General features: G+C 25.5%; 1 protein-coding gene across 2 annotated transcripts in view; it reads left to right on the top strand.

Moving 5' to 3' along the window:
• The window catches only part of LOC105844212 (uncharacterized), a 139,604-nt gene that overhangs the window by 66,848 nt on the left and 56,543 nt on the right, over positions 1-16,213 (top strand). Inside the window, exon 5 of one of the 2 annotated variants that reach the window (XM_065787940.1) lies at positions 8,592-8,627. The exons of the other annotated variant lie outside the window; for it this stretch is intronic. Coding sequence (XP_065644012.1) covers positions 8,592-8,627 — 36 coding nt within the window. The remainder of the gene's footprint in view (positions 1-8,591; positions 8,628-16,213) is intronic. 2 annotated transcript variants of the gene reach the window in all.

Raw genomic sequence — 16,213 nt, 5'->3', positions numbered from 1 at the left:
AAATTGTCCTACCAGTCAGTTACATTGCTGCATAATATCTAAACTTGTAGTTCCATGGACACGTGGTGGATTTGAAGTAATTACAACTCAGAAGCTAATGTAATGATAGATCAAACTGTATAACCTTATCAAAACACTAAAATATATTTTTAAGTTTTTATAAGCATTTAATAATAATAATTTCATTTTATAGGATCAAGGTCACAAAAATGGTGAAAGACTGGATGAAGCTGAAAAGCTTAAGCAAAAGAAACAGCGCTGCTGAAGTTAAAAAAAGAAAGAACTTTAAAGAAAATATGAAAAAGGTTTTCTGGATTGGAGAAAACCCACTAAATATGATTGAAAAAATAAGAAAAGATAGGTTGAGAAACCAAAATGACAAAGAGGAAGACATAGCTTTTCTTAAAGACCAATTAGAGGAAAGGAAAGGAAAGTTAGGGGGATTGGATAAGAGATTTCAATATTCATTAAAAAGAAAGTATAAATCTAAATGGAGTTATAATAAATTAAACAATGTATCAGATACTGATTCTGAAAATTCATTAAGTTCTTTTAATACCAATAAAAGCAAATTAAGTGATAGTGAATTTGAAATTGAGTCATATATTGATCCTACAAATTCTGTCAACATACCAAAGGATATCTTGCACCGTACTGCTCACACAGCAGTTGGAGAGGGTTTAACTCCACATCAACATACAGCAATTCTTAGCAGTTTTATTGTCAATTCTGGAGGATGCATGTCTGAGTTTGTATGCTCTAAATCTTCATCATACAGAGCAGCAGAGAATGCTGTGGTAATGGGTGCAAATGAAATCAGAGACCATATAAAAAGCATTTCTAAATCTTCAAATTCTCTGATAACAATTCATTTTGATGGAAAAATTGTGAAAGAACTTACTGAAGGAAAACAGTTTTCAAAAGATAGGTTAGCTGTTCTTGCTAGGATTAAAGGACAAACCGAGTTACTTGGAATTCCAGTAATCGACTCAGGTTCTGGAGAACACCAAAAAGAAGCTATAGAAGAACTTATTTCTAACTTTGGATTAGAGGATAAAGTTCAGTGTCTTTGCTTTGATACCACTAGCGCCAACACAGGTAAAGCAAAAGGAGCTTGTAGCAGAATCATTGTGTACTTACAGCGCCCTATGTTATTAACTGCATGTCGACACCATATTGTTGAACGTCATGTTACCCATTATCCAAGTAGTCATACTTCAGGACCAGAAAACAAATTATTTAAACTTCTGAAGAACCATTGGAATGATCTAGATACTGAAAATCAAGATTTAAAAAGATTATCAACTCCTGTTGATTCCTGGATTAATGAACAAAGGCTGAGTGCTATTCAATTTTGCAGATATATAATTAGCACTAAAGTTTTTAAGAAGGTGAGTAATAATAGCTTTATAAATTAATTTAAAATCTAATTATCTCTTCTTACTTCCAAAAAATAGTATAGTAAAGTAGTACTTTGCATATAATTTTCCAGTTTTACAAATTTGTAGTAAGTAATTTAAGTTATTATAACTTAGGAAAAAAAATTTGTTTAGAATGGAAAGTTTCGTAAAGATTATCAAGAATTGGCTGAACTTACATTGATGGTACTGTCACACACTGACAGGTTTAAACTTCACAATCCTGGAGCTGTTCATCATGCCAGATTCATGGGTAAAAGTTTATTTTACCTAAAACTGTTTCTACTTATGGAAAAAATCCCTGAAATCAATGAAGAGAGCAAGGATGAAATCACTGAAATGACAAAGTTTCTTTCCATTTTTTACACTGAATGGTTTCTTAGAGCGGAGCTAAGTTCAACTGCTCCAACGCAGGTACACGGTCTGAATAATTGTTTTAAAATAAAGATATAATTTTGAATAAATACAAAAAGCAGGTATATTATTTATTTTTAAATTAAACATTGAAAAATCTAACCCTTAACTATTAGGATATGAAATCATACTGGCAGATGAAAAGGTTTGAGGAATTGAATAAAGCTGGAGCTCAAGCTGTTTCTGAATCCATTATGCAACATACTTGGTACCTTGACCCATATTTAGTCATTATAGCAATTGCAGATCAGAAATGTAAAGAACGTAGCAACATGGCTAAGAGACTATTTGGTCTAAAACGACCCTCTATAGAGGAGTATTCCTTAGAAAGACAGGTGTTGGATAAAGATATTCTGAAGAACTTAAACTTTTCACAGGATGAGCCTCCCAGTTTAGTTCCACTAGTTACAGAGAAGTCCTGGCTTATATTTGACATGCTTGGTCATGGAAAAGCTGAGGTTCAATGGATGAAGCTTCCTGCAGAGTATTGGATTTTAAATGATTTCTATCAAGAATTTGAAACAGCTATCATGAATCTTGATGTTGTGAATGATTGTTCAGAAAGAACAGTCAAATTAGTTCAACAACTTGTTAATAAAGCACATTCAGAAGAGAAAAGGCAAGATACGTTTCTTTTTACTCATGTGTACAAGCAAAATCGAAATGGTAGAAAAAAGTCGGATCATGCCAAAGCTGCACTCAAAAGTATTATTTAATATCTACTTTTTGAAACACTTGTAAATGTTTGGTTTTTGTTTTGTATTGGTAAAGTTTTTTTTTATTGTATTCAAACAAATACTTATTTTTTTTAAAAAAACATTTTATGTTTTGATGATTTTCAATGTTTTATAATTCTTCTGAAAGTTACTTAAAAAACTATTTATGAAAAGAGCCCCTTAAACTTAAGTTGTATAACTCATTACCATGTTATTGGATAATTTTTTTTCAAAATTGGTTAAACTTTAAGGGTCCCACAAGCGGGGTAAAGTTTTTCTTAAAACGGGGCAAAAATTGACCCTTTTGCCCTTTGTGGGGACCTTTCCAATGATCAAAAAAATTTTTGTAAAAAATTTTAAGTACTATTTTGGGGTCAAGGCAGATCATAAGCTAGGGCTCTTTTCAAATTTTTGACATGACCTATTTTTGAACCACCCAAATATATATATATATATATATATATATATATATATATATATATATATATATATATATATATATATATATATATATATATATATATATTAGTATAAACACTTATCTAATTTTTTCTTACTTCTACACAGTGTTTCACCATCAGTAGGTTCATCAGGAAGAATTCTTCCTGATGAACCTACTGATGATGAAACACTGTGTAGAAGAAAGAAAAAATTAGATAAGTGTTTATACTAATATATATATATATATATATATATATATATATATATATATATATATATATATATATATATTGTTGGTTAAGTTTCTTTTTTAATTTTAATTTTTTTAAGTGTTTTTACCAATTTGTTGCTCTGTTCTTTAAGAACATTGACACACTAACATAATTTATATATACAATATATTCTTGCTTACCAAGCTGTTGCTTCAGATCTAAAATAGAAAAAACATTAATTTATTTAAAAAAAAAAAAGTGAAAAAGAAAATCTAGATAATAAAATCAAACTTACTTATTACTTCATTGCTATCTAAAAAAATTAGGACGTTATTATAATGTTTTGAAAGTGTTTTACCTATGTGAAAAACTACCAAAAGAAAATTATTCAGTTACCGGATAATGAGGTCGATGAAGCTAAATGAAAATGATATTTATTGCTTGTTTTTTTATCAAATAAAAAACAGAAAAGTAACAGACCCCAAAATGACAAAAATTATTAAAGTACATTATATAAACATAGAACAAATGTAGTGATAGTGCATTTAATCCAAAAATAGAAAGAACCTTTAGAAAAAAGCTTACTGCTTTTAAATCTGCAAAAATTTCCCACTTACATTTTTTTATCTACATTTATCTATAATAAAATATGAATTAATGAGTTACCATTATTCAAAGTTGATCCAGAAGCAACTAAAATAAATTATCAAATAAAAAGTTTATTTATATAATCTTGACGATAATGTTGAAATAAACAATATTTATTGCTTGAAAAGTTAAGTAACAAATGTAATTCAAGTATATTAAAATAAATGTACTAAGTTACCTGTTGTGGCTGGTGCAACTGAATTTATAACTAAATAAAAAAATATTAAATAAAAAAGCTATTTTATCTATCTTATCTATTTTATCCTGATGATTATGTTTAAATAAACAATATTTATTGAATCTTTTTAAAATAAAATAAAAGACATTACTATTTGCTGTAAAATAAAATAAAAGACATTACTATTTGCACCAACTGATGATGCTACCACGCCTAAATGACAAAATTTATTAAAATATATAAAACATATTCAATACTTTAAAAGAATATTCAAAAGAAGTTTTTAAATCTACAAAATCTAAGTCCTTACTGAGTTCTATCTGTCTGTCTAAAAATAAAAATTAAGAAAAATTATATACATAAAATAAAATTTAATTATATATATATATATAAATAAAATTGCTAATGCTACATTTGAACTCAAATAAAATCTAAATGATAAAACTTACTTAAGTCGCTGTCAGCTTGCCTGTCTAAAAAAAATTTGCATTCTCATTAATCCTAATCTATAATCTATAGATAAACTTACTAGTATAAACTATAAATAAACTACTATATACTATATAAACTAATATAAGTTATAAATAAACTAATATAACTATGTTACTAATATAAACTACTAGTAAACTACTATACACTATATACTTACTAAAAAGGTCTTCAGCTTCTTTTAACTGCTCTAAAAAATGAAAAAATACTTGCTTAAAATGATCTAAAAAGACTGAAGACAAAACTGAAACACTTTACTAAAAAAGAAACATTGCACTAAAAAAAACTATTTTACCAGTCATTTTAGTTTAAACTTCTTCTAAAAAAAAACAGAAAAATAAAAACAACGAACAACAAACAAATTTTAGTTTTTAAACAATGAACAACATCAATTCCACTTGAAACTAAAAATTTATCAGCTCTAATCGGCTGGAAGACCTTGCTTGAAAGACTGCGTGAAGTAAAGAAATGCTTTTAGAAAAGCCTAGAAAGTTCTTTATTAAAAAAGAAAGTGAAACGACACTAACACTATTAAATTACAGTATTCATATTTAGAAGATTAGAACAATATTCATGTTTAGATTGTACTAAAAAAACTATTTTACCAGACATTTTATTTCTAACTTCTTCTAAAAAATGAAAACAGGCTATAAAAATTAGAAAAATAAAAACAACCAACAACAAACAAACGATTATTTAAATTTTTGTTTTAAACAATGAACAACATCAATTCTTCTTGAGAATAAAAGTACATCATCTCTAATTCGCTAGCTGACTTTACTCGAAAGACCGCATGGAAAATGTAACCGCGCATAATAAAAGTCTAGAAACTACTTAAAAACTAAGAAATAGTGTATTTTACAGAATACAGAACTGTAAGTAACAATACGAACAATAGGCAAAACTATGCGTAACTATGCGCACTAATAATATTCATTAGCGTATTGATATTTAGATTAGTGTCCTAGAGATAAAGTTTGAAAAAGTTAGCATATTAAATTAGTATTGTGACCATGTTTAATTATCCAATAAAAATTTATGTCCATTTTAGTGTCTTTTACAGTTATTTTTGGTATTTTAGAGTTGTTGTTTAATCTTCCAAGAATCAACAAGTAAATAAACTTTAGAAGTAATTTTTGGTCATGGTAGTTAGGTTTCTACAATACACTCATTAAATTTCATTTTTTAAAAAAACTTTTGTTTAAGTTTTTCCAAATTAAAAAATATATAAATATTTTTTACATTTATCTAATTTCTTTATAAAGTTTTTTTCTATTAAGGTAATACAGCAGCTGTGGGCTCATCCTGCTATAAGATTTAAACATCTTTTAAAAACTTTAATTAGTCTAGAAAAAAGAATAATTCTGATGTCGAATTTGATCTTTCTTTTTTTTTCTCTATTTGATCCACTTGACTACTCCTGACAATAACACATACATTAGATTGCAAAAACTGTTGGTTTATGGTGATTTTTTAACATTAAATAAATTGTATATGGTTTACATCACACTATATAGGTATTTTCTTTTTCCATTTTTAATGAACTAGTTTAACACAAATTGCAGTTGGAAAATATAATTTAATTTTTTTATTTTGTGCGTTTTTTTGATTTTTATTTATTTTCTTTATATATATATATTTTTTTTAGACTTTATTTAAATTGTTTCCTTTTTCAAAGTAATTTTAACAAACTTTTGTCCCTTCTTTGACATGTTGTTAAAATAACAGTAACCCACATAGCGGTTAAAAGTTTTAAATTCTATAAATCCTGGCTTTTGTTATTTTATTCTATAAGCCCAGGGTTTATAAAATTCAAATTTTGAATTCTATAAACCCTGGATTTTGTGCCTTAATAAAAACATGAATAATTTTTTGATCTTCCAAAAAAAACTACCTAAAGAAGCTCAGTTTGATTTGCAGATACCTAATATTGAATATTCCTAAGCATGATACTGATAGAGAGGTTATTGATGATTATCCTGTATTCAATCAAAATATATATGATGATGCTTCTATGTCTTACTGTTTTTTACTTTTTAATTTCTTGTTATTTGTTTTTTTTTTGAAGAGATAGTATTATTTGAAATTTTAGACCATATCCTACTATTAACATAGATAAAAGTTTTAGAATTTGATTGAATGAAAGATTTAAGAATTACTTAATATGTCTTTTTACTTTCTCAGAATATGAATACAATCTGATAAAAGTAACTTATTTAAAAATAAAAGAAACATTTCACTTGATTTAATTTTAAATCTTTTTTTTCAAGACCTGCCATTATTCATTGCATAGCCAGATAAAATTATTTTAAAATTTAATTTTTATTTTTTAAAGACAAGTAAGAAAAGGTAACGACAGAGTTAAATTTCTAGCGTGAAGAAGTTATTAATATTTTAATTTTTAAAGCACGTGTATTGCAACTGCCACACATATTAAAACACTACAGAAATGCAAAAAAAAAAAAACAAAAGGAAAATAACTGGTGAGAAATAAATGTGTCTTGACTATTTAATTTCATTAATTTGAGCTAAAAGTATGGCTTGAAGGATTTTCTAAATGATTGACACAAGTTGATTGTGACAAATTCACAAAAAAAAAAAAAAAAAAAATTAGAAAATAACTGGTGAGAATTAAATGTGTCTTAACTATTTAATTTCATTAATTTGAGCTAAAAAGTATGGCTTTAAGGATTTTCTAAATGGCACTGAGTTGGTGTGACTTAGATTCACAAGTGTTGAACATTAGACATGCAATCTGCTATAGAAGCATTCAACTTATAATTGCCAAATTGAAAGAATTTTTTTTGATGAGTCATTAATAACCAAATGAGTCAAGTTTTAAAATTTTCCAAGCCATAGGAAATTAACACTTGTAGGTTTTATGGAAAAATAAAATTTTAATTAAGTATCTGTAAACATTTAAATTTATGTAAACATTTATTTTGCGAAAGGTAAAGTTCTGCAATAGAAAAAATTCTTTGAAAACAAAATTCTTTGATATCAAAGATATATTGAAATGATTTGTTTGTAACAATGGTGTTCATTGATTAATATTTTCTGTTATAAAAGTCATAATTTAAATTGTTAGATGGAGTTTGACTTTACCAGATACATGACACCTTAAGGAATAAATTACTTTATTTTGGCTGATCAATCCAATCACATCAAAAAGAAACTTTAAGTGCCCTTGACAATGTACATTCTACAATTCACAAATCTATGCTCAAAATGGCATGTAAAACTTTTTTAAATTCAATTTATTTTATATTTTCAACAAAAGTAAATTCCTTTCACTAAATAAGATGTCGCTATCTTATTTACTGAAAGGAATTTACTTTAGTTGAAAAAATTGGATAAAATTTTATTTTGAAAAAAAAATTCTTTAAAACTCTCTTTAAATACATAAAAAGTTACAAAAAAAGAAAATTATTTAGATTTAGTTGATTAGTAAATTAAAGCCATAGTTTTTCAAAATTGAACTCAAATTACCATTAACTTAACTATAAAATTATTCATCTTAGTTTTTAGAAATCATTTTGTAGTTCACTCATGGTTAAATCTACTTTTCTAGTTCACCACTAATTGAATCTATTTTGTGGTTCACTGCTGGTTAAATCTAATTTTGTAGTTTATTGCTTGTTGAATTTACTTTGTTGTTCACTTCTAGTTGAATCTTTGAAAAAGTTCATATTCAAAAAGTGTTTTTTAATAAGCTCTTTAATAATTATTCTTTGTTGTAGGAGAATCACTTGTTTCTTTTTTTTAATATATATATAAGTAATTATTTTTCAGCAAACATCAGTATGAAATAGTAATAATGATCAGATGAAATAAAAAAATGATGGAGTAAGATACATAAATCCATTTTATGATTAAAACATAATCCATTTTGTGAATCCTGCTGAATTTTTTTAACAGAGTTCTTATTATTAAATACTTTTTTTAGTTTTAAATGTTTTAAAGTTTACATAAAATTATTCCTAAGTTTATTTGATAATATGTTATTATAATAATATATCATTAATAATAGATATGTATATAAATAATAAATATTTTTATATCTATATTTTTCTAGGCGTTGAAGTGCGACCTATTATTTTTTATCCTAAAGGTATTTACATTTTGAAATAAAATAAAGGTATTTACATTTTGAAATAAAATAAAGGTATTTACATTTTGAAATATATTCATTACTACTAACAACTAATATATTATATTCATTACTACTTATTGTTGTTAGTTATTTTTCTTATTTTATTATTTTTTTTATATTTCATTTTTCTTACCAAATGTCTTTTCATAGTATTTTATAAATAAGGGAGTTTCTTTTTAAAAAAAGGCTAATGCTAACTTATCACAGATATCTAATATCTGACAGTTTTAAAAATTTGTGAGAGAGTATATATATACAGTACTGTGCAAAAGAAAGTAGCACCTAAGAGAATTTTAATATATTCAAGATAAAATATCAAACAATATGAAATTAAAACAAAAATATAGGTGCAAACATATTTTTTATTAAATTGTGTAATATAATACAAGTTTTATTAAAAACATTTAAATTTATAAAAACATTATTATTATTATTAAAAACATTTAAATTTATAACTATAAATAAAGACTTAATTAATATTTAGTGTGACCACCTTTATTTACAATAACATCTTGGAGTCTTTTATTTATACTTTTATACAGATTTTTAATAAATGTGATGGGGATATTATACCATTCTTTGTTTAGAACATTACAAAGCTCATTTACATTCTTTAGCAACCTCTTTTCTAATCTATTTCTTAACCTATCTTCATTCTGTCTAAGTAGTCCCAAACATATTCGATTATATTCAAATGGGGGCTCTGAGGAGGCCAAGGCATGGTTTAACCTATCTCTTAACCTATCTTTTTTCTGTTTCAAATATTTAACTAATTTGCAAGTATGTTTGGGATCATTATCCTGTTGTAGGATAAAATAATCCTTGATCAGTTGTCGTCCAGAAGACACAGTATGATTATGTAAAATATTTTTATATTTTTCACCTGTAAGCTTTTCTGTTATTCTAACAATATCCCCTACCCCTTTTATTGAAATACACCCCCAAACTTGAATATTCCCTCCACTATGTTTGATAGTTAATGCTAGACATGGCTCCTTTAATGCCTCTCCCTTTCTTCGCCTAACATACTGACGTCTATTAGTCCCAAATATTTGAAATTTAGACTCATCTGTAAACAATACCTCGTCCCATTGATTTTCTGCCACTCTTTGTGCTCTCTGGCAAACTTTAATCTTTTTTCTATATTACCTTTGCGTAGTAAAGGTTTTTTAATAGCTACACAGCCTTTTAATCCAGATTTTATTAACGATTGTCGCACAGTAGATGCATGTACTAGGTTCCACTAGCTCTTTTAAGATCTTGAACAAGTTCTGCGCTTACTTTCTTGCGATTTCGTAGCACTGTTATTTTTAAAAAACTGTTCATCATGTAGACTTAACTTCTTGTAATGACCACTGAACTTATATTTATAGTACTGAAATTATATTTTTAACGAAATCATTAACTAAAATAAATAAATATAGCTTTATTTAAAACAATATTTTAGTTTAATTTAATAAAAAACTCAATATTATTTACTTATATTTATTTAAATGTACATTTTTTTTTAAATTTCTTAGGTGCTATTTTCTTTTGCACAGTACTGCATATGTATGTATGTGTGTGTGTATATATATATATATATATATATATATATATATATATATATATATATATATATATATATATATATATATATATATATATATATATATATATATATAAAACATAAAATGGGGGTGGAGTAATACATGTCTCACTGCCTCAGTTCACATCATAATATATTTTCACAGTCATTAATTAATTTGTTCAAATTTTAGCAATGCTTAGGAACTATGTTTGCTCTCCAGGGACTCATCTTCTCAAAAAAACAACTTGAAAATGTCCATTTGCCATGAAAATTCAAAAATTTAGCCTTTGTGATGCAGCAAGGAAATTTAGTGTTGATAAAATAAAAATTTTGAGAGCATTACGAGGTAAAATATGTAGGATAAACAACACTTAATGTACTGGAGGAAACATCTGCAGGTACCATATACAGGCCTTAAAAAACGATCTATCTGTTTACTCATTAAAAAAATTGCTTATTAAATACAAAATTTGATTTTTTATAAATTACGGTTGTATGGTTGTTATGATCATATAGTTGTAACTTTAATGTTACAAGAATATATACATATAAACAATTTAATAAAAAAATATATAGTATTCATAATATTATATTTATATATTATATTAAGATGGGTTTTGAAAAAAATTTAAGCTTGCTTATTTTTAATCAATATCAAATGGCACAAAAAAATTCCGCAACACTGTCAAAATATTATATATAATACTATATACATAATATTAAGAATATATACTAGCTATACTAAGAATATAAACAGACTAGTGTTATTTATTGCAGCATTTTTTGCGTTGTTTTCAAAAAACTTTTAAATACTATAATAAGAATCAAGTTGTCTACCCAGCAAGCACACATAAGTTGGTAAAACGTTTAAACAATCTTCCAAGTTTTACTGGCATAACATCGGTTTTGATTATAAATGCCACGTCGTCAACAACAACGAAAAATAAAAGCTAACATCGATCAAGGGACCATACGAATCCATTCACAAATCTCTTTAATGAAATCGATGTCGTCGCGAAGTGAAAGATTAACATTTACAAAGATTATTCCACGGAAAAAAATTTTCTTCAAAATCTTTTTTCGTTATTAAATCACGTGAGATGTTTATCCACAACTCTTCAATCTTATCTTTCGGTTTCCATCCTTTTTTTATTTGGGTTTTTGCTCTAGCTATCATTTTATTTATTAACAATTATTATTATTTGATTTATTATTTATTTATTATTATTTGATAATTATTTATTTATTATTATTTGATAAAAACTTTGACAAAAAGAGCTATCAAAGTTTTTGCTGCTTATAAAAAATATTTGATATTTTCTTACTTGTAATAAAATGCTGGAAGTTTATTAATTACAACAACTAAAGATTTTACAATAAAAGTGTTTATATAATTACAATTTTTTTTGGCAAAACATTTACTTGCGACAATTTTATATAATTCATTATAATTAATATATAAAATATAAATCATAACATAATGTAAAAATTATTATGCAATAGTTTAGTTTGTAATACATATATATGAGTTTGAGCAAAATATAAAAAAGCAGTTATAATATTTAAAAAGAGTGTTTTACTTTTTCAAATTTTTATAAATGTTTAATAAACTGAATTTTAAATAATAGTTTTAAGACTAGATTGACTAAGAAAATGACTAAGAAATTGACTAAAAAAATGATTATGACAGGATACTATCAATCAATTTTTATTCATATTAGCGTTTTTATAAATAGCTGATTTTTTAGAAACCAGTCAGTTTGTCCAATCTAATTAAAAATAATATTTAAGAAAAAAGGTTTATCTGGTCGCTCTGGCAACTGGAACTTCGTGGTCTCTTGACATGTGACCATACTGGCCGTGGGTAAAACCGGCTCTGTAGTCACTATATAACTATCACTACTCAAAGAAGTAGTATCCCTTGTATTTTTATGTTTTGTGAAATCCTTTTACAAAATTGACTTCAGCATTTAGTCTGAAAATGACTGTTATGTACTTTTTATCTTAGTTAAAAGTTAAAAAAAAAACTCTCTCTGCACTGCATATCTGTGTTTGAAAAGAAAAGAAAATTGTTTTTTTTTAAACTAATTCTATTATAAATTTGTATTATAATTATGTATTATCTGTATTTGCATTTATAATACTAAAATTCTGCTTTACTAAAAACAAAACAATTATTACAGTATAAAATAACTTGTATTATAAAGTCAACAAGTTGTTGTTGCCATTAGTACAGTTATGTATAGCTAAAATGTAATTTTAAGCACTACACAAAAAAAAACAAATGACTTTCATGCAACAAAAAAAAGGCCATGACCTGCATATCTTATGTCTGCAGTAGTGCAATACTTACATATTGTTTTATACATATTAAACAAAGTAAATATTTATTGATGATAGGCTACCATACTGATTTTGATTTTTCATATAAACTCATCACTGTTAGTGATTGGGGCTTTCTTATGACCTTTATAGATATGAGGGTAGTTGTTCAAGTCAAAAAATTTATTAATAATATTCCTGGACCTGAATGGATCTGTTTCTTCGTAGAAAGACATAAAAGAGATTTCATATATTGAATCGCTAAATATATAAAAAGGGCTAGGGCTGCTGTATCTTGTATATAAGCATTTAGACTGCTGTACCATTAACAGTTATTTTGATAACTTAGAAAACAGTTTCAAATTTTCTGTTTCATGTGAAACGAACCTGACAAATGACCCAGTACAGAAGAATATCATTTGCTGTAGAGTAACTAAACACCTTAAACACATTACAGAATTTGAAAAACCTTTAACATTCCTGATTTTTGAAAGTCCTACAAATGGCTTCCTGTTAACATTGTTTTCAAAGCAAAAATGTTCTTGGTATGAAAATATGAAATTGGAGTGATTCAATGGAAAAAAAATTTGAAAAATGGTTCCTAAAAGTTGTGCTTCTATATCTCTAAGTTTCTATTCCTTCTCTATTCCTTTAATTGATGTCAATCTAGCAAATCGCTTCGTATACAGCCATTGCTGCCTGTAATAAAAACAAAATCAGATTTTAGAATTTACCCAATAACTCCACTCATTTGTCACAATATTTTGACTACTCCATTTTCACCTTCTCAAAGTAGAGTGGTGAAAAATATGTTCTAAATGGAAGGGGCAAGTAAATCAAGGAAATAATTAATTTTTAATTTAAAAAAAATATGAAAGTACATTGCAAAAGTACATTTTAATTTGAATTTTCAACTTATTGTAATTATTAATTTGTATTACTTCACCTACTTTATATGTTATATATATTTTTTCTTTTTTTCTTTAAAAGAACAATCAATTAGCTATACAATTAACATTAATAAGATAAGATGAATAAAAATAATTTAAAAAAATGTAATAAATAATTATATAATCATAAAAAGAGTTGCTTAAAAGTTTAATCAAGTTAAGGTTTAAAACAAAAAATTACAATTTTAAAAAAATATACAATTTAATATTTAAAGTGTCCTCCTTTGGCTCGATAGCAAAGTAGAACTTGTCTCTGCATTGATTCAACCAATTTCATTCACATCTCATGTGGCTATTTTGACCAATACTCGTTCAGAAGTTGCTTCAAATGCTCATTTGATTGAATTTGATGGTTTATTAATTGAGTGTTGACCCATAATGAAATATTTTCTATTGGGTTGATATCTGGTGATCTAGTGCACCAAGGCAACAAATTGATCTTCTTTGTGTTAAACCAGTGTGTTATACTATATGCTGTGTCTTCTTTTTTGGAAGATGTATTGCTTGTTTCTGCCATACAATTGCCTTATCAATCGAATCAAACATGTTTCAAGTGTGCTTTTGTAGGTATATTGGTTGATATAGTGCTCACACTATTTACAAGCAGTAAAAATCTTTTAACATATGTTCTTCCTTCTCTCAGTTGCAAATCTTTTAACATATGTTCTTTCTTTGTGGTTCACAACCTGAAAATTTGACTCATCACTCCAAATCATCTTTGCTCAATCTTTAACTGCCCAATTTAAAGTTCTTTGCAATATTTTCGTCTTTTGCATTGATATTTGACAGGATAGGCTTTATTATTGCATTGTAAGACCCAATTCTTTTTTTTGCTAACATTCTTCTAACAAGTTTTCGGCTTACATTTGGATTAGAAAAGGATTGGTTGAATATTTGAGCTAACTTTTTGTTGCTGAGCCAAGGGTTTTCTCAACTAGTTCTGAATATGCTACTTTTATCGCAGTCACTATACTTTTGTGGTCTTCCAGAATAAGGCATGTCAACAATGTTAACTGTCAGCTCCCAGTTAAGTAGTTTTAATGTTGATATGATTTCAATGTTATTATGATTCTTTGATTTGATCAGTCTTTTTTATATTTTTGGTTGCCTAATGCTTTTTTAACTATTATTAATTTATTATCTACATTTAGTATCTAAGCTATAAATTATTATAATACTTTATGCTAAAATTAATGGTTGCAAGCACTAAAGAAGCAAAATGATTAAACAGACTCAAGTAAACTATTAAAAAGAGTTCAATTTTCCATTTGATGCTCTCTGACACTGTTTTTCTACTCATTTGCAAGCAAATTGAAATTTAAAATATTGCAGTTGTTCTTTAGATAATTTTTAACAGATAAAATATTTTTTTGTAGTTTTAAATTTTTTTTATTTAAGAATCATGTGTACTCACTATAATGATCTCTATCATTTAAAGCAGTAATTAATTGTAATAACTAGTTATGAAGTGTAAAAAATATATAATTAATTAACTCGATTAAACTTTATCATCAGTAAATACATGGTCTAACGTTCAATTAGTTTTACTGAAGTAGTTTAGCATGTGTGAATATATTTTTTTGTCTATTTTGTCATTACAAACATAAACAGCAAAAAATAAAAAACATAAGCTTAAAATCTATATCCATTAAATTTTAGTTTTAGAAAAACTAGCACATTGTTATAAAAATCTTGATTAAATTATTGTGCATTGCTGTATATATATGCATATATATATATATATATATATATATATATATATATATATATATATATATATATATATATATATATATGTATATATATACATATATATATATATATATATATATATATATATATATATATATATACATATATATATATATATATACATATATATATATATATATATATACATATAATTTAATCAAGATTTTTATAACAATGCGCTAGTTTTAGAAAAACTAGCACATTGTTATAAAAATCTTGATTAAATTATTGTGCATTGCAGTATATATATGCATATATATATATATATATGTATATATAAATAAATATATATATATATATATATACATATATATATATATATATATATATATATATATATATATATATATATATATATATATATATATTTATATATATATATATATATGTATGTATATATTTAAACAACTTTAAAAAGTATTCTACAAAATAGAGTGCTCAATGTTCTTAAAAGAACAGAGCAATTATATATTAGTAGAAAATCACTTAACTAAATTTTTTTCCATTTGACACTGTGTTTCATCAACAATATATGTATGTATGTATGTATGTATGTATGTATGTATGTATGTATGTATGTATGTATGTATGTATGTATGTATGTATGTATATATATATATATAGATTTACATATATATATATGCATATATATATGCATATATATATGCATATATATATATATATATATATATATATATATATATATATATATATATATATATATATATATATATATAAATTAATAGAAAATTACTTAACAAAAATTTTTTTCATTTTAGAATAAAGCTAAGCGTTTTTTTGAAGCAAAAGGAAGACCAATGGAATGAAGGGTTAGAAGAACTATTCAATATTGTCCATGCCAACACATTGGAAATGATCACCATTCAGGAGGATAAGGACTTCCTATTATGCCAAAGAGAGAAAAATCGGAGAGGCAAAATGGGTCCAGT

Source organism: Hydra vulgaris, chromosome 01, assembly GCF_038396675.1.
Source record: "Hydra vulgaris chromosome 01, alternate assembly HydraT2T_AEP".
NCBI lineage: Eukaryota > Metazoa > Cnidaria > Hydrozoa > Anthoathecata > Hydridae > Hydra > Hydra vulgaris.
The sequence above is the reverse complement of the archived record's forward strand: the minus strand, read 5'-3'. Positions and strand labels throughout refer to the sequence as shown.